The sequence below is a fragment of the Protomyctophum bolini genome (genome assembly GCF_963924005.1).
Source record: "Protomyctophum bolini genome assembly, chromosome: 1".
In the NCBI taxonomy this organism is placed as follows: Eukaryota; Metazoa; Chordata; class Actinopteri; order Myctophiformes; family Myctophidae; genus Protomyctophum; species Protomyctophum bolini.
The window spans coordinates 54,734,111-54,760,627 of record NC_137862.1 but is presented as its reverse complement, the minus strand read 5'-3'; the positions used below and the strand labels follow the sequence as shown (position 1 = coordinate 54,760,627).

General features: G+C 42.5%; 1 protein-coding gene across 2 annotated transcripts; it reads left to right on the top strand.

Annotated features, from left to right (window-relative positions):
- Nucleotides 1-9,572: 9,572 nt before the first annotated feature.
- Nucleotides 9,573-26,206, top strand: LOC308316227 (protein canopy homolog 3-like). 2 transcript variants are annotated; one of them, XM_080764698.1, is made up of 11 exons: nt 9,573-9,656; nt 13,687-13,784; nt 16,239-16,360; nt 19,113-19,252; nt 19,919-20,124; nt 20,584-20,713; nt 21,588-21,684; nt 22,018-22,140; nt 22,641-22,770; nt 24,447-24,656; nt 25,053-26,206. In XM_080764698.1, exons 5-9 carry the CDS (start codon nt 19,935-19,937, stop codon nt 22,659-22,661), a joined length of 561 nt encoding a protein of 186 aa, XP_080620824.1. In that variant the 5' UTR covers nt 9,573-9,656; nt 13,687-13,784; nt 16,239-16,360; nt 19,113-19,252; nt 19,919-19,934; the 3' UTR covers nt 22,662-22,770; nt 24,447-24,656; nt 25,053-26,206. The 2 variants fall into 2 exon arrangements, with proteins under 2 accessions (XP_080620824.1, XP_080620825.1); XM_080764699.1 differs by lacking the exon at nt 24,447-24,656.
- The last annotated feature ends 311 nt before the right edge of the window (nt 26,207-26,517 follow it).

Sequence of the window (26,517 nt, the reverse complement as noted above, 5' to 3'; positions counted from 1 at the left end):
GGAGATTTAGTGACAGCCTCTCTGGTTACAACCACCCCCAGCTGCAGCATCTTATATTTATATAGGCTGCTGTGATATACAAACAAGACAAACGCCTTCTGCGGACATCTTCGGACTCCAATATATACAATGTTCTACCTCTAATTCAGTATTATTTATTTCTATCCTGTGAAAGAATTACTGAAAAATCTAAAATAACAATGAATTGACAATTTGATTAATTGTGTCTGCTTCTTCTTGTGTTCAAATCCCCCTTTTTCCCCCCTTTTTTTCAACTTCCTCTCACATATCTGCTATAACTCCAAAGTTTGTAATTGCTTGAATTCTGTTTGATAATGTGAAGAAAACAGACCATATAGCATACCATAACAGACCATAATTGCCAGCAGCTTGGCTCATGGGATATTGAGGAAGGCAGGCAGGCAGGCTACGGCACTGTTTCAAATGTGATCCTTATGTAGGCCTACTTTTGTCCATGGTGGTATTATACATTTGGTAATGTGCATCTTGACACTTACTATAGTGTCCTGATCCAATAGTCAGCTCAAATGAATCTATATCTAGAGAAAATTGTCAGTTGGACACCTCCACCTCCTTCCTATAACTGCACTATTAAATGCATATTACAGCGGGTTCTCTAAATACATGATGCAATTGCAGTCCATGTGGCAGTGTTTCAAAATGATATATTTTTTTTATCAACTATGCAAGGCATGCAGTTATACCAGTTCTACCGTACCAAATCAAAACAATGTTTTTTTTGTTTCATTGATCAGGTAGAACTGGTAGAACGTAGCCTACTCTCCTCCTGAACTCAAGTAACACTGTCCTCTGAAAAGACAGCAATCTCTATAATCACCATATGACACGCACACACCCACGTCTGCACGCAAAAGCCCTTTGCTCATGTACTGTAACACTGTCTACAATGGGAGCGCACTGACTGTACTGATACAGTATTTGACCCACTTATGTCAAATCCCAAATACAGAATAGACTTTCACCATGCCACATATTGCATGCCTGTCTTAGCCACATGACAGTCTTAAGGGTTTCTTGAGAATAGGGTATAGGGCCTACCTATATTCTTAAGAATAATTGGCCTCCCCATTTTGGGTATAGGCTAAAACAAGTAAATAAATAGTTAGAACAACTTATGAAATGTTTGCTTTTAGTACTATGTGGTTTGTTTCTAACCTTACTTTTCAGATACTGTACATATTTTAAAATGAGTAAATACACCGTCTGGGCATCTGCTATGTGGATCTATCGAAAGAAAAAAAAGATCCTTTGAATTTGCCTCTGCATGGGGTCCTGCCTTTGTAGAGACCAGATGTTGGCCCGTTAAACCTTCAGCCCCATCCGGTGGTGCATCTTTGTTTATAGTCCTACTAACAACAAACTCTACATGTTGTAACAGGAGTTGCTGACAAACAGAAAGAAGAGTCAGACATTTGCATGTATGGAAATGCGATTTCTGATGGCCATAAAAGGCTGAAAAGTGGATAGAGCAAATCATAACTATTTACACATCGAGAGATCTAAAGGTCAAAGGTCTTATGACAAATCAGTGTGAGCTTCAGTTCCTGAGGGATCCTCACGGCCCTCTACCTGCGCCTTTTGGGCTTGACCCCTAATAATAATATAACCACCAGAAAAGCAGAGAGTTATCTGAAATTCAGCTATAATCGTTTGTAAATTATTAGCTTTTATTTGATGCATCACAGTATTATTGCCCATGCAAATGACTCGAGAACCGTTCACTCCATCGGCTTCAAATTCGACACACGCGTTCCACCCCACCACAGGGGGTGCAGTGCCTGGTGTCGAGTCGGTCGGACCCAGGGTTGTCCAGAACCGCCCCAAAAGGCCTCTGCCCGCACTCTGTACAGGGCCCCTGCCCAGTGTCCATATTTGTCAATTTTGGATAAAAGCATGCGAATAATTTTGCAAAGACATTGTCTGAATGACTTAGCCTATAGCCTGCTTGCTTTTTCTGAGATTGACACAGCTGTGTAGAAAGAGAGTATTAGTGCTCGGGTAGTGCAGTGGTAAGTCCCAGCTGTCCACCACCACAGAGATTGCGGGTTCAAATCTATGGTGGTGGATCTGGCTGTGTGCACGAACAGAATTGGCCTGTTTTCGGGGGAGAGAAGCCGGGCGCGGATGGTGAAATGTGTCACTTGCTACGGGCTGGGGGCCACCTGTCAGAAGGGAGTGTGTGTGGGGTGGGGCCGTGGGAGGATTAGGATGAAGGCTCTAGTCTATATCCTCCCGGCAGGGGCTCCTCACTGCAGGTGAGTCAGCAGCCTATTCAGTAGCATACTGAATAGGCAGTGACACTGACAACATACAAACGTGTGTTGGTTAGGAATTCATTTGCATAATGACTAAACTGGGGGGAGTAAGGGGGTACAAAATAATTGCTCGTGTTCTTCATTTTGCCTTTGGACCCCCTGGAACCCCCTTGTCGATCCCTGAAAGGTCTGTTTATCCTGGAAGCCACTTGTGGCTGTGAGAGAATTATCACTAAGAACTTGCGTGCGTGTGCGCACACGTACACACACACACACACACACGCACACACGCACGCACGCACGCACGCACGCACGCACGCACACACACACACACACACACACACACACACACACACACACACACACACACACACACACACACACCCCCGAACCCACCTCACCCCTGCCCACTTTGACAGGCTGGGATGGCTTAGGGTCGACGACAGAGTACAGCATCTTGCAATGGGTCTGGTCCACAAGATTAGATACACCACCAAGATACCCATGTACCTGTCTAAACACTTCCTTAATGTAAACGAAGTCCACACCCACAACACCAGAGGGAGTGCAACAAACCATGTACAACCCAGATTCGGCACAAACAAGGGACTAAATTCTTTTCGCTCCTATGCGACTAAAATGTGGAACGCCCTACCAACAGTCATTAAGACATGTGAATCCCTTGGCTCCTTCAAAACTGCTCTCAAAGGGCACCTACGGATGGCTGCAATTCGAAACTGGCCTCTGTAAAAGCTGAATTTTTATCTGGATTGTACTATGTTTTTGTATGGACGTGGTGTTGGGTGCCTGCACATATGCACACATGGCATCAACGCATGGTGTTGTGTGCAGGCGCCCTACACTCTGTCTTTGTACTATGGATTGTACTATGTTTTTGTATGGACGTGGTGTTGGGTCAGGGTGCCTGCACATATGCACACATGGCATCAACGCATGGTGTTGTGTGCAGGCGCCCTACACTCTGTCTTTCGTTTTCTTTTCTTTTATCCCCCTGTTCCCCTCACTGTATATATTTTTTTTTCCCTTTTCGCTTCCTATATGATGAATTCCTGTTCTGTTCTTTAACTACATAGAAGTGTCTATTTGTTTGTCTCTAAATGTTTTGATGAATTGAACAATGTGGACCCTGTTGTAAACAAGTGTAAGGCTTAATTGGGTCGTCCACTCACAGTTAACAGTCTTTGTATTGAGTTTGTGCTTGAAATGTACTGTAATTCTGCAAACTGTTAATAAAGATTTCAATCAATCAATCAATCACACACACACACACACACACACACACACACTCTCTCTCTCTCTCTCTCTCTCTCTCTCTCTCTCTCTCTCTCTCTCTCTCTCTCTCTCCCTCCCTCCCTCTCTCTCTCTATTTCTTTCTTTCTTTCTCTTTCGTTCTAGTGACAGTTACACACCTCCTCCACTAGGGGGCGAAAACAACGGTGCTGCCTCACATGTGCGAAGACTTCCACCGGAAGTCTTAAATCTATTCATTAGATCTGTTCACTAGACGCTGCAGAGGAGGGCTGGAAATTAAAGTGTGGTATAAAGCTGATGCCGCCTGCACGCGGCCACGATGCATATTTTTTTTATACTTATACTCATTATCTTCATTGTGTGGCGAATGTTAGGTATTTTGTTCAGCGACCTGTATAACCGGAGAGGCGTTTATTGGACCAGGGATCATTTAGTTTTAGCGGGATTCCCAGTCTACCCGAGGGATTGGGCTTTGTTTGTGTTTTATCTGGTCCGTGATATTTCGAATTTGTTTTTGAAAACACTGACAACAGTTTGTTGGCCGACCATTGCGAATTTGTTTTTGGAAACACTGACAGCAGTTTGTTGGGAGACCGGTGTGTTGATCTTTCTTCACTTTTGGCATCGGTGGTGAAAAGGGCTGCAACGGTGAGTTACAACACATTTAAAGTTATGTGTGGGGACTAAAGTGGGGACTAATCTTAGAGTATATGAATAGATACGGCACCGGATTCCTCCTAGGTCTTGGTCTTGTCTTGGTCTCGCTTTAGGTGGTCTCGACTACAACACTCTATCTGTCTGGCTGTCTCTCATTTATTTACTCCTCTCTCCTCTTTCCAACCATCTCTCTCGTCCCAACCTCCCCTCTCTCAACCCTTAATCTCTCTCTCTCTCTCTCTCTCTCTCTCTCTCTCTCTCTCTCTCTTTCTTTCTATCTCTCTTTCTCTCTCTCTCTCTCTCTCTCTCTCTCTCTCTCTGGACGACAAAGTTATCACAACACCTCCTGTCAATGGAGACTAGCCTCGGAAACCCAAACGTTTTTATTTACAGGGAGAACAAAATGGAGACTTGCTAATAAGGACAGACAGGTTTGAATGTCGGGATGCCGTTTGTCAAATGTATGAAATATTTTTTTAAATTGAAATTCTTTGCTCAGCAGCAACTGTTGCACAGCAGCAACTGTCCAAATGGACAGTTATGGGGTCTGTCACTTACACAGAGATGTAGATTGGGATCCCAGAAATAAAACAGTGTTGGTCTGTGACCTAACGCATATCAAACTGGGGTCCTTGAAATCAAAAAGGTTGAGAGACACTGATTTGATTGACCTCAGGATACATCACTGAGGATACGTCCCAGGTGCATCCATGCAATGTTTTTTAGTTATAGTTCTTCTATTTATAGTGACAACCAGGTATAGACGGGTGACAGCCAGAATGTAGACAGCACCCGGGTGAGCAGTATGGGTTAGCGCCCCAGCCTGTGTCCTCCGTGAGGAGGAAGCCCAAGAACCCTCAGTGAGGCCTTTGGGAGGGCCATGCAAACAGCAAGCGGAACCATTGCCCACCACTCCTGAATGAACTGTCTGGTGCTGGGACTCTGGTGCAACGCACAGGTCCTGAGCCTGATGAGAGCAGGAGTGGACCTGGTGAGACGTAGGAGGGGCCCGGACAGGAGACAACCCACAGAGCCTAGTCCCTCCAGGCGCCAGAAGTGTACCTCCCAGCCCTGGCAGAGTAGTTCTGGAGTAGTTCCAACGGATTGTGTGCCCCTGGTTTTTCCCTAGTGGGACTGATTGAGGGTAGCTACTGGGACGTAAGTCGGGACTTGATCACTCCCGGCTGGGTCACCTGAGTGAGGGGTATGATGTTGAGAGACCTGAAACCCCGTTGACCTCAGGATGTATCACTGAGGATACGTCCCAGGTGCATCCATGTGATGTTTTTTTGTTATTTATGTATCTCTCTCTCTCTCTCTCTCTCTCAACCTGCTTTACGCCATGAAGATTCTCACACCGACGGACCAATCAGCTGCCGGAGCAACACTGCCTCAACCCCCTCGCTTTACAGGTAACGCGCGCGACACACACACACACACACACACACACACACACTGCTCCACTCTTTCACATTTTGAAATCAATCAGTCCATTATGTGGCTCAATAGAGAAGCATGTTAGCACAGATTGATACATGACATCAAATAGTATAGTTATAGATTTTATTTACAGTATACCGGTAGTCTTGCCACTACTCCTACTTTGGCTGAAATGACTGAATTTCCACATAATGAGATGTTTGTGGAACAATCCTAGGCTCTAGGGAGGCTGCAGTTGGCTGGTAGCTAATGGCCACATACGGTCCCCTCGAGCGCCACACGCCCAGACAGACCCTAGGTGCAAAAGTGTTGTTCTGGGTTGATGAGATAAATGCCTGTCCTATCTTGCCTAAAAGTAGTTTCCCTTGACTGGCACAGTGAAAAGAGAGGATTAAGTGCAAGGTGAAACATATTCCTTAATCAAATATTTATTTGACCATTTGAGATACTGGGACAGGCAATGGCATGTTTGTATGAGGAATACAATTAAATGAAAAGTGCACTGTCTTGTCTGTCACATCACTTGCAAAAGCAAAGACGTTTCTGTGGCTACCAAAGTGGGGGGGACTTTTTTTAACCAGGGCTATTATTTTCATTGTTGTTTGTGTAGCGTCACAACGTCCCCTACCTTCTGAACTCCACCGTGTCCTTCATGGTGACGGAGATGCCCTACCGCATCCAGCCCCCCTCCCTACCACAACACGCCACCTCTGTAAGTGTGTGTGTGTGTGTGTGTGTGTGTGTGTGTGTGTGTGTGTGTGTGTGTGTGTGTGAGTGCGTACGTGCGTGCGTTGAGAACAGCTTGTCTGAAGGTAGGATAGCTTCAGGTAGGATAGCTTCTGAAAAACAATTTATACTGTTATAATAATAATAAATAATAATAATATTATTTGTATAGCACCTCTCATGACATGAAATGCAGCTCAAAGTGGTATGTTATCCTGTTCAGAGTCAAAGTATATAAAATAAAATATTATTTGTGTGTCCTGCAGTGAGTGCTCTACTGACGTACAGCTTTTGTTGGAAGCATCCTGTGAGCAGCAACCATGGCACACCTCGATGCTGAATTCTCCAGTGCAGATTCTGGAGCCTCCTCCACCTTTCCCATGCAATGCTCCGCGCTGAGGAAGAATGGCCCTTCATACTGAAGGGACGCCCCTGCAAGATTGTTGACATGTCCACCTCCAAGACTGGGAAGCATGGGCATGCCAAGGTTCACATGGTTGGGATTGACATCTTTACTGGGAAGAAGTATGAAGATATCTGTCCCTCCACTCACAACATGGAGGTTCCTAATATCAGGAGGAAAGAATACCAGGTGTTCTTTCAGCTCCAATTTCTGCCAAAATTATGCCCATGTAACCAGGAGACGTCTGGACACGCCCACGCCTCTGCCCCATTTGGTTCTGAAGCCTCACCAAAGCCAATAGCCTTCACCCCACATTTTCACCAGTATCCCTGCTGAGTGCTGACCACCTGAAGTCAGGAAACTGGACCAAACCAGATTCTTCCACGTGGACCTTGGGCTCATGACTGAATGGCATGAGCCCAAGGCCCAAGTGAAATTGATCACTGACGTTATCACCACTTAATCCACTGCAGATTAGATTTCCTTAAATTAAGTACTTAAGTACCATATTATTATTTTTGCTCTTAATTGTTTACTTAAAAATTCCTGTATTTTGTATGCAAGGAGTGTAGTTCTCAAGTTCTTTTTTTTGTCGTTTGGAAATTATATGCCATTCATTTGGGCATTGTTGCACATAAAGTTATGCCAGCCCTCAGTGAGAGTCCTTTTATTGTAGGCAATATTATTTTTGCTCTTAATTGTTTACTTAAAAATTCCTGTATTTTGTATGCAAGGAGTGTAGTTCTCAAGTTTGCGGCGGCTATGCATTTACATTTTCTTTTTAGTTGCTGGATCTGGGCTCAACACAGCAACTTAACCTGTGAACTAGACAATGCTGACATTGTTTGTTCTTTTATTTAATTAAATTTCTTTTTTTTGTCGTTTGGAAATTATATGCCATTAATTTGGGCATTGTTGCACATAAAGTTATGCCAGCCCTCAGTGAGAGTCCTTTTATTACATCTGACGAGCCAATGTATGTTTCAAAGAGGTTAGGTGCGTAAGGTTACCAAATATTTCATTATCTGTACTGTCTTTTATGAATGAGTAGACTTGGGTTTTGTCTGTTCCCAGATGTTTCCGAACGTTGTAAAATGGAGATTTTGCTGCTCGGAGCAGCATCGTTTTGTGTTCTTATAGGCATAGTGAAGCGTTCGGTAGGATTTTGGCTTATTTGGGTGCCATCTTTCTGCCTACATGTAAGCTAGTAGGATGCTAGGCTACTTGGCTGCCAGTCTGTAGTTCGTCAGTTTGCTTGTCAGTAAATAAAACGTCTGGGTTTCCGAGGCTAGCTTGTCAGTGACGCGGGTGTGTACACTGTCACTGCAGTACACCATCTTCCATCTCTCTACTATCTGTGTCATGTCACAACTCTTCTACTCTATAGCTCTGGATCGACGGCGGTGGGAGTGGTGCACGCTTTTTCACAGTCCCACACACATTTCAGCGAAGTCCAGTTGTTTTCCCCTAACGTTTTGTTTACACTGTAATATGTTGTTTTTGTGTTTAATATAAGTGTAGCTTTTTATTTTAATATACGTGTGGTTTTGTCTCTTGTTTGCACGGTTATATTGTTTTTGTGTTATATACATGTGGCTTAGATTGTTTTTGTTTGCACTATTGTTTATATTTTTGTTTTAATTTAAGTGTGGCTTAAGATGTTGGGCTCAATTCATTTGTATTAATACAATTTCATACAACTCTTCCCCGGATTTATTCATTTTATCGCATTCCCAAACAGTGAGAAATTTGTTCCTTGGGTCTTGCAACTCTCATCTTGACAGTACACCATAGTTTCTCTATATATTTATATTTAAAATTTTAATCAACTGACATATTTGCAATTTCATTTGCAAAGGTCTTTTTTGTACCTACTACCATTACCATCACTGTGTTAAGATGCAATGGGAGCTCATGAGCTGTGTTAGCCTAAGATTTAGACTCTTGTAGATGTATTTTATCGATTCTGACATTTTCAGTCTTTGAAAATGTCCGAATTGATAAAATACATCTACAAGAGTCTAAATCTTAGGCTATAGAGCTGTGTAGGATATTAGTACAATCTTACTCACAATTGTTTACAGTAAAACAACGAAATAATTGGGGGCAGATGACAAGTTCACAAGTTTTGTTTTATTTGATAGATCACGAATATATAGAAACAATTAATGCACTTAACGCGTGCTATAGTATGCCGTATGATATGGGCTATAGCCCATGGTCAAAAATGATGAAAAACGAGGATTTTGTTTTTCCAAATACTTAAAAATGATGAAAAACGGCGTGCTATAGTATGCCGTACGATATGGGCTATAGCCCATGGTCCAAAATGATGAAAAATGAGGATAATTAGTTTTTTTAATTAAAAAACTATGGGCTATAACCCAACATTTCTTTTCATTTTTTCATTTTTCAAATCCTCAAAATGATAAAAAAAACGGCGTGCTATAGTATGCCGTACGATATGGGCTATAGCCCAGTTATGGGCTATAACTCACTGTCTGTGAGCATACATGTCCATCTTTCATGGGTGACAGGTCCATACTGTGGAAGTTGTTGACTTTTCCTGTGTGGGGGCGTGTGTGTGTGTGTGTGTGTGTGTGTGTGTGTGTGTGCGTGTGTGTGTGTGTGTGTGTGTGCGTGCGTGCATGTCACGTGACCCTCTCACGCGGCTCTCACATCGTGACCAGAACCAACCAATCACGTTACGGGGGTAAGAAACACTCCTCTCCCTTTGCACCAATGAGCAAACGGCCGCAGCAAGCAACCCGGAAGATGTAGAAGGAACGTTGGAGAAAGTTCCAAATATGAAGGAAAACATTTCTACCAAAACTTCATAGAGATTATTAATGACGGCGCAGGTAAGATACATACCGTATTCATTATGTGTGGTGTGTCAGCACTAATAGTAGTATTATTGGTTATTTAGTAGTGGTTGGAGCCAGGACTGATAACAGCAATAGTATTGAATCATTTTATGTACTTTTTCTTGGGATGTCTGGAGCCTTGTTTTAAGGGCATTTGAGGTGCTGTGGTAGCAAGAGGTGCATGCGAGGGCTCCTGTTAGGGTCTTCAATATGTTTTTGTTGACCAGTCATTGTGATGACTGATAATAATCTCAATTACAGAGGAAAGCAACCAATGTGTAACTGCCAGTGACAGTTGGTTCTGCAATAATTTCTTTAGTTTGAAGTCTGTTTATTCTTTATTTATTGTTTTTCTTATTTTGGGCACTGTCTAGTGAGCTAATCTAGTGAGCTAATTTAAGGCTTCCGGTGGACGATCTCTTCAAAATAAGAGTACCTCTAGAGTATTGAAAAAAAGTTTAATTTGCACATTAAAACTACAAATTAAGCATTTAAATGATGCTATAAGACACACATTATGTTTCTGTGTAAAAACAAGTAATTAAATAATAATAATAATAATAATAAAGTTATCTAAATGGATAAATGCTATTCACTTGAGTGCATGGACTTCATAAAGTGGACACTGGACAAAAGACGGCTCCGCGAGGCAACTATCTGGACATACCCACGCGTCCGGGGAGATGTCCTCTACCACACCCCACTCTCCGCTAAGCGGGAGAGGTGTAAAATTCACAGCAGCAGAGCTTCTACTGGGGTCAATGCAAAAAAATGTACCGTTTCCGGACCCAGAATGGACACTGGACAAAAGACGGCTCCGCGAGGCAACTATCTGGACATACCCACGCGTCCGGGGAGATGTCCTCTACCACACCCCACTCTCCGCTAAGCGGGAGAGGTGTAAAATTCAGAGCAGCAGACCTTCTATTGGGGTCAACACTCAAAAAAGTGCCGTTTCCAGACCCAGAATGGACACTGGACAAAGAGGCCTCCGCGAGGCAACTATCTGGACATACCCACGCGTTCGGGGAGATGTCCTCTACCACACCCCACTCTCCGCTAAGCGGGAGAGGTGTAAAATTCACAGCAGCAGAGCTTCTACTGGGGTCAATGCAAAAAAATGTACCGTTTCCGGACCCAGAATGGACACTGGACAAAAGACGGCTCCGCGAGGCAACTATCTGGACATACCCACGCGTCCGGGAAGATGTCCTCTACCACCCCACAGTCTCCGCTAAGCGGGAGAGGTGTAAAATTCACAGCAGCAGAGCTTCTACTGTGGTCAATGCAAAAAAATTACCGTTTCCGGACCCAGAATGGACACTGGACAAAAGACGGCTCCGCGAGGCAACTATCTGGACATACCCACGTGTTCAGGGAGATGTCCTGTACCACACCCCAGTCTCCGCTAAGCGGGAGAGGTGTAAAATTCACAGCAGCAGAGCTTCTACTGTGGTCAATGCAAAAAGATTACCGTTTCCGGACCCAGAATGGACACTGGACAAAAGACGGCTCCGCGAGGCAACTATCTGGACATACCCACGTGTTCAGGGAGATGTCCTGTACCACACCCCAGTCTCCGCTAAGCGGGAGAGGTGTAAAATTCACAGCTGGAGCCCTTCTACTGGGGTCAATGCAAAAAAATTACCGTTTCCGGACCCAGAATGGACACTGGACAAAAGACGGCTCCGCCAGGCAACTATCTGGACATACCCACGTGTTCAGGGAGATGTCCTGTACCACACCCCAGTCTCCGCTAAGCGGGAGAGGTGTAAAATTCACAGCAGCAGAGCTTCTACTGTGGTCAATGCAAAAAAAATACCGTTTCCGGACCCAGAATGGACACTGGATGCTATACCCATTCTGGGTCCGGAAACGGTAATTTTTTTGCATTGACGCCAGTAGAAGGGCTCCAGCTGTGAATTTTACACCTCTCCCGCTTAGCGGAGACTGTGGGGTGGTAGAGGACATCTCCCCGAACGCGTGGGTATGTCCAGATAGTTGCCTCGCGGAGCCGTCTTTTGTCCAGTGTCCATTCTGGGTCCGGAAACGGTACATTTTTTTGCATTGACCACAGTAGAAGCTCTGCTGCTGTGAATTTTACACCTCTCCCGCTTAGCGGAGACTGGGGTGTGGTACAGGACATCTCCCTGAACACGTGGGTATGTCCAGATAGTTGCCTCGCGGAGCCGTCTTTTGTCCAGTGTCCATTCTGGGTCCGGAAACGGTAATTTTTTTTGCATTGACCACAGTAGAAGCTCTGCTGCTGTGAATTTTACACCTCTCCCGCTTAACGGAGACTGTGGGGTGGTAGAGGACATCTCCCCGGACGCGTGGGTATGTCCAGATAGTTGCCTCGCGGAGCCGTCTTTTGTCCAGTGTCCATTCTGGGTCCGGAAACGGTAATTTTTTTGCATTGACGCCAGTAGAAGGGCTCCAGCTGTGAATTTTACACCTCTCCCGCTTAGCGGAGACTGTGGGGTGGTAGAGGACATCTCCCCGAACGCGTGGGTATGTCCAGATAGTTGCCTCGCGGAGCCGTCTTTTGTCCAGTGTCCATTCTGGGTCCAGAAACGGTACATTTTTTTGCATTGACCCCAGTAGAAGCTCTGCTGCTGTGAATTTTACACCTCTCCCGCTTAGCGGAGACTGTGGGGTGGTAGAGGACATCTCCCCGGACGCGTGGGTATGTCCAGATATTTGCCTCGCGGAGCCGTCTTTTGTCCAGTGTCCAGTCTGGGTCCGGAAACGGTATTTTTTTTGCATTGACCCCAGTAGAAGCTCTGCTGCTGTGAATTTTACACCTCTCCCGCTTAGCGGAGACTGTGGGGTGGTAGAGGAAATCCCCCCGAACGCGTGGGTATGTCCAGATATTTGCCTCGCGGAGCCGTCTTTTGTCCAGTGTCCAGTCTGGGTCCGGAAACGGTATTTTTTTTGCATTGACCCCAGTAGAAGCTCTGCTGCTGTGAATTTTACACCTCTCCCGCTTAGCGGAGACTGTGGGGTGGTAGAGGACATCTCCCCGGACGCGTGGGTATGTCCAGATAGTTGCCTCGCGGAGGCCTCTTTGTCCAGTGTCCATTCTGGGTCTGGAAACGGCACTTTTTTGAGTGTTGACCCCAATAGAAGGTCTGCTGCTCTGAATTTTACACCTCTCCCGCTTAGCGGAGAGTGGGGTGTGGTAGAGGACATCTCCCCAGACGCGTGGGTATGTCCAGATAGTTGCCTCGCGGAGCCGTCTTTTGTCCAGTGTCCAGTCTGGGTCCGGAAACGGTAATTTTTTTTGCATTGACAACCAGTAGAAGCTCTGCTGCTCTGAATTTTACACCTCTCCCGCTTAGCGGAGAGTGGGGTGTGGTAGAGGACATCTCCCCGAACGCGTGGGTATGTCCAGATAGTTGCCTCGCGGAGCCGTCTTTTGTCCAGTGTCCACTTTATAAAGTCCATGCACTCCAGTGAATAGCATTTATCCATTTAGATAACTTTTTTATGTTATTTAATTACTTATTTTTACACAGAAACATAATGTGTGTCTTTACAATAACTGTAATGTAATAATAATACTAATAATGTAATGTAATAATTATTTAATTAACGAATTAAATAACCTTATCTTATTCTGAAGGCAACCGGATGTCTTAAATTAGCTAGCTCTCAGACAGGAAGTTCTAAATTAGCTCATAAGACGGAGCCAATGGCTGTTTGTTTGGATACTTCCTGTAATTTGGCATACTTTTACTTTGACACCTCCTGTTACCTGTCCATATATATCTGAAGCCTGTTGGCTTCACTCACCTCAAACCAATAGACTCATTTCACACAGCCAGACTCCAGAGTGAGCAGAGGGAGAGAGCACCAGTGTGTGTGTGTGTGTGTGTGTTTGCACCAGACCACACGGTATGAAATGTTTGACTGTTTGTGACTCTTATTATGTTTGTATTCTTATTGATTAAGCAGCATTGAAGCCTGTGACATTTGCAGTGGTAGTGAACTTGTAGTGACTGAAGTTGTCTATTGTCTACAGTGCCTGTCCTATATGTAAATGTGACCATCGGTGACGGTTGGTTCGGTGACTGTTGGTTCGTTATGCAGCCCTTTAGCACCCTCGATACGCGGAGTGAGGTAAACATGATTATTTATTTGTCTAGTTTCCATTTGGAGTATCATTCATGATTGTATTTGTTTGGTTTTCGTTTGGTTGTGGTACTTTTGGTTATTGTGCATTTTCCTTGTCTTATAATTGAAATTACTTGAGTTTTGTATCACTGTATTTATAATTGACCATAAATTAACAATTTTTATTGTTGATTGTACTGCTGAAGTGACAAGTTTAATGCACAGATTTTAGTAGTGAAACTATGAGATTATTCGATTGTAACTGTATTTATTCTATATCCTTATAGTTTTCACGGTGAACAATAAACACACCCGTCGAGACCACCCAAACTTGTCATTCTTTCATCAATCGAGGGGCAGCTACACAATGAACTGTACTTTCCTGTGCTTTTTTCTGCAAACTGTTAATAAAGTATTACACCAATCAATACTAGTATTAGTAGTAGTAATATTACTAACAGTAGTAGACTATAGTACTAGTAGTAAAAAAAAGTTGGTGAAATTATTTTATTCATGCATCATTTTGTAGTTTTGGTGAGAGTAGAAAGCTGCAGAAGAGTTAAGGAAACCAACACAGGATTGTTTATTGTTTATAAGGATCCCCATTAGCTTTTGCCTTGACAAAAGCTAGTCTTCCTGGGGTCCGACACAGACAAACATTTAACATAGGCAATACTTACAATTGTTTACAAACACTAACTCAAAATAAAACATAGTAAAATAAAATATAAAATAAGAAATAAAAAACATAGGAGAAATAAAAAACAAAGAAAAACATAGCAAAAATCACTTTAAACAAATTATACATTTGAATTATTATTTTCCCAGGGTTACAACGGGTACCATTTGGTTCCATTTATACATTGTCAGAGTTAAGGGACGACCTTGAAATGTAAAAGTTTGAGAACCGCTGGTATCTAGTATCTACAGTACGAAAACTAGTAGTAATATAATAGTATAATAGTATTATATAGATAATAGTAGTAGTAGTAAATAGTCATGTAATTTACAATGTAGGCATTTAGCAGATGATCATCCAGAGAGACTTACAGGTGTGATATCTATCAGAGTAAATGTCATCATAACTCTGTAAAAAAAAGTATAGCACTGCTGCACTAGTCAGGTGTAGTGCCTCAAAATAACTACACCAGGTGAACTCAAACCTTGCACCTGTCTAAACCAAATAGCATTCCTAATTTGTGGCCATGCAAAACAAATATAACTAAACGTGTGAGAAGTTGCCGGTATGCACTGCATTTCTAGCTTCCCCACCATTTCTTTAACTATGAAATATCCTCTAAATTCCCGCTGTCATCCATGGTTTATCCTGGCAATTGATTGCTTTCCTCTGTAATTGAGATTATTATCAGTCATCATTCACAATGACATTGTCAATGTCTTGTCACTTCAGTTGAACCACTTAAAACCTCTATAGTATACTTAGTAAGACGGACCACCAAACCTCGCCAAGAAATAGCAGATCTTTGGTGGACGCACTCTGAGCCCCCCCCACCACACCACTGAATGAAATGCACGTTTTGGCCAGAAAAGAAACTAAAGTAACTAAAACATATTCTTTTCTTCCGGGGAAATATTTTCTTTTCTGTCCAAAAAGTCTGTGCACTAGGGAAATTAGGCCTCTTTGTATTGGTGGTCTTTTTTTTGCAGTCGATACAGGAAGTGTCATTTTATTTTCAGTTTCATGCGTGCGCAGGAAGTTGAATACCATAGTGTTAAGGACTTACTCTTCTCTATTTCTCTTCTCTCTCTCTGCATGGTTTGTAAGTGTTGTATTTAACTCTATATTTCACTTCTCTCTCTGCATGGTTTGTAAGTGTTGTATTTAACTCTATATTTCACTTCTCTCTCTGCATGGTTGTAAGTGTTGTATTTAACTCTATATTTCACTTCTCTCTCTGCATGGTTTGTAAGTGTTGTATTTAACTCTATATTTCACTTCTCTCTCTGCATGGTTGTAAGTGTTGTATTTAACTCTATATTTCACTTCTCTCTCTGCATGGTTGTAAGTGTTGTATTTAACTCTATATTTCACTTCTCTCTCTGCATGGTTTGTAAGTGTTGTATTTAACTCTATATTTCACTTCTCTCTGCATGGTTTGTAAGTGTTGTATTTAACTCTAAATTTCACTTCTCTCTCTGCATGGTTGTAAGTGTTGTATTTAACTCTATATTTCACTTCTCTCTCTGCATGGTTGTAAGTGTTGTATTTAACTCTATATTTCACTTCTCTCTCTGCATGGTTTGTAAGTGTTGTATTTAACTCTATATTTCACTTCTCTCTCTGCATGGTTTGTAAGTGTTGTATTTAACTCTAAATTTCACTTCTCTCTCTGCATGGTTGTAAGTGTTGTATTTAACTCTATATTTCTCTTCTCTCTCTGCATGGTTGTAACTGTTGTATTTATCTCTCTAATAGACTCTATTTCTCTTCTCTCTCAGGTGTTGGTGTTGTATTTTGCACAGAGTGCAGAGGTAGCTGGACTCAGGTCAGAGACCTTGACTCTGCCGGCACAGCTCTCCAGTAGCCTCCTGTGGCAACAGCTGGTACTACGACACCCACGGTAAATGCAGTATTAATATTATCAATATATTATATTATAGAGGGTATGCGCATGCTTAAAGTGAATGGCACATTGAGTGACAAAGCAACATGCAAAGTGAGTTTAACATTGTTTAATGTTGTTTAATGCAATCAGATATGACTTTTCTGTTTGGATGTCTGGGCTGTCGAGGCCAGAAAGTAGTTTTTTGCCACTCAGTACAGTCAGTAGGCATTCCTGCATAACTTCCTGGTTTCATGATGTCACGCGCATACCCTCTATTATTAGGGCTGTCAAAATAACTGAGTTAATTAATTTGTGAAATTAATTCGATCCACTCTGCACTATCTATCTGGATGGGGAAAGAGTCAGTTATTGCCTTAAAAGGCTGTACAATTTACATAGGCAGTAGCTCAAATCGCATAGCACGACAACGGGGTGTGAGACACCATCCTACCACACTGGATTTGTTATAAAGAATAAAACATACGTACAGTATGTAAAATTTGCATTCCCACAACAATATACAGAAAAACATGGCATATTTTGGACATAGTTCAAATGGTGATTCATCAGGATTAATTGATTTTAAGCAGTAATTAATCAGATAAAATAATGTAATCGTTTGACAGCCCTAATTATTATTGATGTGATTATTGGCATCAAACAACAAAACATGTGTTGCTCTTCTCTCCCTCTCCCGCGCTCTCATGATATTTCATTGGCATGAATGTACCACAAATAATATTGGCAAAGCAAGCAATTATATCAGAATCAGAAGACATTATTGCCATGACATGTAAACATGTTAGGAATTTGGTTTGGTGGGACAGCAGAGTGCAGTTACAACAACATTAGGACAAGTGCAAAACAGGACAAGAATAGTGAATAAAATAAAGTGCAGAGAGTTCAAGTGATCCGTTCAGAGCACAAGTCAGTCCATTCCACTCTTGAGTGGGGGTTTTCGGGATTATGGCATGGAAATAATGATTAATAAAAACAACAAAAATACTACTTGAACAGACTGACATTTTGGGTTATACTGTAGTATACTATACTCTCTCGCTATGTCTCTCTCTGTCTTTTGGGACAGATAAACAGCACATAGCATATATGGCAAAGAAATCATTGCACATCGACATCTTGTCACCCATTTAATTAAAAATAAAATGAACATCACAAAGCATCACAGACAAACACAAACATAAAAGCGACAATGTACACCCCCCCCCCCCCCCCAAAGCACAACAGCACAAACAAAGAATAAAATGAAAGAAAAGAAAAAAATAGAGGGGGGAAAAACAGGTAATAGTAGTAATGTACACCTGTGAGAGAGGCACTGTCTGTTAATTCCAAAATCCACTGTCCCCTACGTGTGGGTCACATAGAGTCTAATCCAGGGAGGTACGAATATTAAAGTATTCTATAAATGTCTTAGAGAAGCCTTTGGTGGTTCCTCTGAGAGAGTTTTTTCTTTTTCTAAGCTTAAGAAGTACATCACAAGGTTGAGCTATATTGAGTGAGAGGGTGGTTTTGGAGACTTCCAAGATAGTAATATTGTTCTTCTAAAGAGTGTTGCAAAAGCAATAATCTCTAACTTCTGATTTGTGTACTGTAAGGGGTTTGATGGTGTGCCAAATATAGCTATCAATGGACAGGGTTGTAGCGCAATTTCTAGCACATCTGACAGTGTTTTAAAGTAAACACAAGTGACCAGAATCGCTGTAACTGGGGACAAGACCAATACATATGTGTGAGATGTGCTTGTGTCTGGGAACAGCGATCGCACTTTGAGTCTGCCTAGCCCTAACGTTTCAGCTACCCTGGCATTACTAAGATGAGCTCTATGTACTGTACTTTCAGTTGAATTAGGCTGAGTCGTGCACATGAGGTGGTTGAGTTGACTCTGTATAGTGCATCTGCCCACCACTCAAATGTCAATTCCGTCCTCAATTCTCTTTCCCATTTGTTTTTTTTAAACCTTGTGTATGTGTGACAGTCTGAAACAAACCCATTTTCAGTTGGTAGCATAGAGCACCGAAGTCTGACGTCACTTTCAGTAGAGGGCGCCAATACACAGGTTAATGTATTTTTTTATTTGCAGTGAAATCCCCATAGGGCGATTTTAGGTAACTTCATATAAGAACTGTGTTTGAAAAATAAACCGACCAACCCGGCCTTTCTGTCAGGGGAGTGGCTGTGCGTCGTTAATGATGTCCATTCATATTTGATACAGCCAGTTAATGGAGAAAATGGAATTAATGTGGCCCCAAAAGCCTTGAAACTACATATGAAGGCAATGTCGCTGCTATTATACGTCACGCCCAGCTGTCAACATATTGTGTTCCTGAGATTCCTCGATGTGGAAATGAGCTGAAGAAGTTGTCACAGGAGAGATTAAATGTGGCACAGAGGGAGGGAAAACTATGGAATGCATTGTCTTATATAAATCCTTACAGCACCTAATTCCCACATCGTACCATCTATTAAATGAGTCAATAGTAGTTTGATGGGAGCATAGAAGGTGAAAGAAATTTAAAGTGACGTCAAAATTGGATCCAAACTTTTAAAGTTGATAATACTGTGGTATAGGGAAGGAGATAGAGGAAGATACTACAGTAGGTACACTATCTCGGGTACGTGTAACCAGTAATTTATCTTGTGAAATTAGCTCCACCATCTCCTGTCTTTCTCTACTCTTCTCTACTGAACCACTGCTTAGTTCTCTTCACCCTTCTCTAAGCTCTCTCTCTCTCTCTCTCTCGTCCTCCAGACTGGACATACTGAGTGACCAGGTGGTCCTGGCAGTGGGCCAGCAGTACGTGGAAGTGGGCGACCAGGAGGTGACGCTGTCGGACGGCGAGGAGGTCGCGGTCATCACACCCGTCAGTGGAGGCTAGAGGGGAACCCAAAGTGGGACACTTGTTTTCAAATGTAAAGTCCTTTTCCACATGTCCCCCATTGGTGGGAATGGATGGAGCTTGAAACCTGATACCCCAAAAAATCTGATAACAAGCTTATTGAGTACCCATTATCAATAAGCTTTGGGCTTATCAAGCCTGCGATCGAGCATAGCGGCCCATGACGTCATGTTTAAACAATCAAGAGATCAAGAGGCGATCAATAAATTAATGTAATTGCCCATGCTGCCACAAACATGTTGGTCTAAATTCTAAAAGTGTATTGATGCCTGCCAACCAGCGCTGCCCGGGTAACAAAATTATGATTTTAAAAGTACGGTACACACAATAACCAGTTAACAGTTTCTTAAATATTAATATTTAAGAAATATTAAGTAAAAAGGTAAAAATGGTTTTAAACGATTGAATTGTGGTTTTGGCATTGAACATTGGAACATATGAAGTGAATACAAATGTATTTTCTGTCTGCCTTTTAAGGCTTCGTAATCAAATATTGCACAGGGCAGATATGACAAATACCTTAAATATACAAAGATTAGATATAATGCTATACTTATTATAAGAAATGGCAACTAGATCTAGACAACTAAAACTAGACTAAAACGAAAATATGACTGAAACTAAATAAAATATGACTGTGAAAATGAACACCGATCAGGATATCGTTATTGCTGATGAGCTCAGCCGAGGAGGTGGAGGAGGAGAAGAACGCCAAGCGAAGGGATGAGAACGGAGGTGCAGAACAAGCCATGGAGGAGAGGAAGGGCAGCGATTGGCTGAAACTGACGAGCGAGCTGCTATCGGTGGACGACGCCACACGCCTCGTCGGCGACGATGGCTGTGGAACCATCGCTATGTTTATAGGTACTGCACAAAGTGTGTGTGTGTGTGTGTGTGTGTCAGTGTCAGTGTGTGCGGTGTTGTTTTTGGTAGCACATTTCTATTTTAGTTTAGTCATAGTCTTTGGAACGAAACTTAATTTGGTTTTAGTCACATTTTAGTCACCTGGAATGTTTTAGTGTTACGTGCTGCGACATGTTGTAGCACGTTGACACATTGTAGATCTGCTATTTTCAACATGCAACCAAGTGTAAAATGACTTGTCTTACTTATACTGGATCTTTTGTCCACTAATCCCTTGCAAACATTTTAGTCTAGTTTTTATTTATATATTTAGTCTTACTTTTAGTCATCATAGCTTAGTTTTCATGTAGTTTCCATTTAGTTTTCGTCAGTGAAAAGAGGTAGTCGACAAACCTCATCGTTTTAGTCGTCGAAATCGTGTGTGTGTGTGTGCGTGTGCGTGTGCGTGTGCGTGTCCAGTGTGCAAGTTTGTGTCCATAGAGATGAAGTCGGCTTTTGATGAGACGGGGAAGACGAAGGAGGTCCTGGGGACAAACTACAATTTCATAGATGACAACAAGGGAACGCCGCCAATCAAATATGTCAAATCGTAAGTGTTTGTGATGATGATTGGGGTGGTTGATGGGTTGATACTATAGGCAACCACAATAACAAGTACCCAGGACCTTTTTGTGTTATACTTATAGCCTTGATAATGTCTTGCTGTGCCATAATGTTCTGACTAATACAAGTATTCAATCAAATCACATGCTACAGTGTTGTTGAAGTCTGGAACATATGAATACAACTTACATTTCAGTTTGGCTTTTAGGCTTTGAAGTGGCACAGGGCAGATATGACAAATAACCTAAAACAATTACTGACACGTTTAATACAAAAAATATATATAAATAAACTTCAATGGGTGCTTACAAATGTGCCTGTTGCTAAGAATGGCTTGTGACTAGTACATTCAACTTGAAAAGAGATAGATGAATGGCTTGATACTAGATTGATCGATACCTACATACTGTAGGTGTCTTTTGTGTCTCAAATACAGAACATGTTCCACAAGTCTTCCTCTGGGGATGATGGTATTTCTGCTAGAATAGAGAAGTTGTACTCTGTGTGTGTGTGTGTGTGTGTGTGTGTGTGTGTGTGTGTGTGTGTGTGTGTGTGTGTGTGTGTGTGTGTGTGTGTGTGTGTGTGTGACTGTGTGCGTACTGATAGTCTCCAGCACCATTAGACTGATCAGCATGGAACAACCTCTGTGCAAATGTTCCACAATGACCCCTTATAGCGCCACCATGAGGCAGAGTTCATTGATGTGGAAAACTTTCCATGCAATGTCCTCTGTTTCCTACTTTCTCACCATTCATCCCCTACCATGTGTGTGTGAAGGCTTTCACTTCTGCTTTCAGCTGTGAATGTTTAACTGAAGATCTCTCTCTCTCTCTCTCTCTCTCTCTCTCTCTCTCATATAGAGACCTGAGGTTTATTGAGGTTGTGGAGAACGTGTGTCAGAGACTGACCGAGTACATCCTCCACAAGGAGCGGTCAGGCAGCAACCGCTTTGCCAAGGCAAGTGTGTGTGTGTGTGTGTGTGTGTGTGTGTGTGTGTGTGTGTGTGTGTGTGTGTGTGTGTGTGTGTGTGTGTGTGTGTGTGTGTGTGTGTGTGTGTGTGTGTGTGTGTGTGTGTGTGTGTGTGTGAGTGCGAGGTCGCTTTTTGCCCTCAGGCGTCTTACTGGTATAGAGGGTTTAAGTGGTACTGAATTGCAGCTCAACAAAAGCAAATTCATCCTGGTGTGTGACGGAGGACAATTATCGTCTCATTCCTAGTTAATACTACTTAACTAGGTGCACACAACCCTAAATAAAAGTCAATTTATAATAGAAGTGTGTGTCTCTCTGTAGGGCATGTCGGAGACCTTCTCCACCCTCCATGGTCTGGTGAATAAAGGAGTGAAGGTAGTCATGGACATTCCCTATGAGCTGTGGAACGAGACGTCTGCTGAGGTGGCCGACCTGAAAAAGCAGGTAAATGATGTAATGGTAACTTTAACCCATTTAGACCTGAGGACGATTCTACACATGCCTTCTAAATACTAGACAGTTTTCAGAAAAATCCATGTTTTCTATGTCAGTGGTTCTCAAACATTTTCATGTCAAGGACCCCCAAAAATATATGTAATTGGCCGCCGACCCCCGTCTGAAAATATGTTGTTCCAGGGACCCTCCGGAAGCAAATATTTGAGTTAAAGATGGAGTGCCACAATTTTTGTTTGACCCTCGACAGTCAAACGTGCCAATGAAAAAAACAATAATTTAGTGAGATCACATTATCAACCCCTCTCCTAACCCCTTAAGTTCAGGTGGATCACCATTCACCAGGCAAACCAGGCATACTTAATGAACTGGTGGGGGTGCCCACATAAAAACGACATTTTAACAAAGTGTGTGTGTGTGTGTGTGTGTGTGTGTGTGTGTGTGTGTGTGTGTGTGTGTGTGTGTGTGTGTGTGTGCGTGTGCGTGTCCAGTGTGCAAGTTTGTGTCCATAGAGATGAAGTCGGCGTTTGATGAGACGGGGAAGACGAAGGAGGTCCTGGGGACAAACTACAATTTCATAGATGACAACAAGGGAACGCCGCCAATCAAATATGTCAAATTGTAAGTGTTTGTGATGATGATTGGGGTGGTTGATGGGTTGATACCATAGGCAACCACACTAACAAGTACCCAGGACCTTTTTGTGTTATACTTATAGCCTTGATAATGTCTTGCTGTGCCATAATGTTCTGACTAATACACAGTGTTGGGACGTAACGTAACGTAAATAACGCGTTACAGTAATGCCGTTACGTTCGGCAGTAACAGTTGCTGTAACGCGTTATTTTTTTTAATTCAGTAACTTGTTACCGTTACTACATTGTGCGTTATTCCGTTATTCTTCCGTTATTTTTCATGTAGTCTCGATCGGGGGAGAATGAGAAGAACTGTCAGACTCAATCTGCTTACGCAGGTTGCCTTTGCCTGCAGTGTGACTCTGGGGGGGGGGGGGGGGGATACGTGCGTGCGTCACCACGTGTGGGTGTGTTTATGTTTACTAAACAGCAGCAACAAGTACTATCATGGCGGCGCCTGTGGAAGAGCCAACATGTTTCTCAAAGTGGATATATTCGCACTACTTTACATTTGTGGAGCACAAAGAAAGGAACATTTATGTTAAATGCAAATTGTGTGCTGGGACAAGGACCCTATCTGCAGCCGACAACAGCAATGCGAATCTGAAGAAACACCTAGACAAAAAACATGCTACGACGAAACTAGTATCCAGGACCTCTACAGACCCAGCCTGCAGCAGACATTTACCGGTACAGGGACAATCGGGTGCTCCCCCACCTAAACAACAGCGGCTGGATTTGAACGCAGGGGCTGTTACTGTTAGCCAGGGAAAAGTAAAAAAAGCGATTGCACGGTATGTTGTGGAAGACATGGAGGCTATTTCTACAGTGGAGTCACCTGCTTTCAGGGCGCTAGTCAGCATGATACCAACTGCGGGCGGCGGCGGCGCACATCAAACATGTCGGAAAACGTTTTCCAAATACCTGGAGACTGAATATGCACAAATGGAAAGCAAGCTAAAGAAAACATTTGAGGGACTGGACTACATCTCGACCACCGCAGACATTTGGTCTGCCCACAACAGGAGCTTCCTCGGGATAACATCTCACTGGATAAACCCGAACACTTTAGAACGCCAGAAAGCTGCATTGGCCTGTAAACGGTTCAAGGGTAGGCACACGTACGATGTCATTGCTAGTGAGATTGACCACATTCACACTTTGTATGGAGTGTCAACAAAAGTTACATCCACGGTTACTGATAACGGCTCTAACTTTGTGAAAGCCTTTGCCATGTATCAACCACCGGAATCGAACTCTGACGATGATGATGATGATGATGATAATGTTGATAAAGAAGAAGATGTTATCTTCACTGATGTTACAGACGTGCTTAACACCGCCACAGAGGACGGGATTGTTTTACCTCCGCACCAGAGATGCGCATCTCACACACTCAATTTAATTTCATGCAATGACATCGAGAAGTGGCTTGTTTCAAATCCGACCACTAAAGCAATCTACCGAAGCTCTACAGCTAAGTGCACAGCACTGTGGAATAAGGCAAGCAGGTCCACATTTGCTGCAGAGATAGTGGACGAGGTGGTCGCCAAAAAGCTGCTTGTGCCATGCACTACAATATGGAATTCATTTTTTGATGCTGTGACAAGAATTGTTGAAATTCCTATAACTGACTTGAGTGCCATCTTTAATCGTTTACAGCTCAAATCAATTAGTGACAGGGAACTTCATTTTCTGAAGGAGTATTGTGCCATAATGAAGCCACTCACAGTTGCTCTGGACATCCTGCAAGGAGAGGAGAACTGTTACTTTGGCACCCTCCTGCCCACTCTAGAATCATTAATGTCAAATACCCTGGAGACGAAAGATGGTCTGACTGTGGCAACTGGGCTACCTGAAGCCATAGTTCAGGTAAGAATCATTCAAAAGCATTTTGTACTTATCTGGTTTTCCCTCTTCACTGTACAGATAGACAGCATTCAATCAGTGGCCACCACTTATTTTATTATAGCACACAGTGGCTTGAACATATTTACTGACCATGATGACTAAACTCTACCGCAGAATAGTAGGCTAGAGTTAATGATTACAAATAATAATTTATAATATTTTTTGGCTATGATTTAATAACTCAAATATAGATAAAAATCACCTGGTGGTGTGCTGCTTTCATTGAAATGTATACAACTTAAATAAAAAAATAAATGGAATCTGACTTATTCTAATGTCTGTGTCCATGTGTGTGTGTGTGTGTGTGTGTGTGTGTGTGTGTGTGTGTGTGTGTGTGTCTGTGTGTATGTTTCACAGTCTGTCAAAAAACGATTTGCATCCGTCTTGGAAAGCAACGACGCAATGTTGGCAGCCGTCACACTTCCCAAGTTCAAGTTGCCGTGGGTGAGAGAGCAGAGGAAGAAGGAGATGATCAAGGGAATCCTGGTAGCAGAGTGTCACAAGTTGGTCCCGCAGCAAGCAGCCGGGGATGCTGTGACTCCACCAGACTCAGGCTCCTCCAAAGACAAAGAGCATGACTTTTTTTGCTTTGAGGATGATGATGAAACCTTCCTATTTGAAAACAGCTAATACAGGCATGGAGATTCTCAACAACTTTCCAACGATAAAGCAAATTTGTCTGAAGCAAAATGCAGCTACCCCATCTAGTGCCCCAGTTGAGAGGCTCTTCAGTCTGGGAAGTCTGGTCCTGACTCCAAAAAGAAACAGGCTGTCTGACCAAAGGTTTGAGAAGCTGCTTCTCATGAGGTACAACCACTGGTTCGAACAATAACACCTCCACTCAAACATCCATTCAGGTCTTTGCCAATAAGAACTTTTTGTTTTGTTTTTTGCACTTAATTTCTGTTATATTCTATATTCAACACTTATGTTATGCTTTCTGGACTTCATACTTGAACCAATGCAAAAATATTGACTATATTCAACAGCAGTTGCCTCATGTACAGTATATGATGAAAGCACTTTAATTTTTCACTTTGATTCTGAATAATATATTCAGATTGTATGCAATTATTATTTCAGATTGTCTTGAGGAAAATAAGATTTATTTTGTGTTTGAAATTGTTATACATTGTTAGATTTGAGTTTCTTTACATGGCAACTAAGCAAAGCCAGGTTTACAGTTAATTATCATCTCAAGTTCTCAACTCATTATTTTGGTGTCATTCTGTACAGTCCAGTCTTATGGGGTGTGTTGCTGACTGTCATGTACACAGTGTGTGTGTGTGTGTGTGTGTGTGTGTGTGTGTGTGTGTGTGTGTGTGTGTGTGTGTGTGTGTGTGAGAGACACGTGCACGCACTTCCCAGGAGCCCAGAGTCAAGTTGTCACACCATTTTCTCCTTCGCCAAGGTGTGTGTGTGTGTGTGTGTGTGCACGCACTTCCAGGAGCCCAGTCAAGCTGTCACACCATGTTCTCCTTCGTGTGTGACTGTGGGTGTGTGGACTAGAAGATCCAACTATGACCTGTATAGGCCATCAAGTTTGAAATAAATTTGGCACTTTGAAACATATCTTTGTGTTTTTTATATCCCAGATTGTTTAGAAGAGTTCAGTGATGCAAATGCACGTCAAGTTGATCAATAGATTGTATTATTCTCCAATGCAATAACAATAGTGAAATTAAGGTTATATGGGAGCCCTTTTTTAAGTAACTAAAACGTTAAACATTGGGTGAAAAAAGTCTTACAAAAACTGCGGAGAAATAAAAATAAGTAACTAAAAAGTTACTTTTCACAGTAACGCTTTACTTTTTGGTTTAAG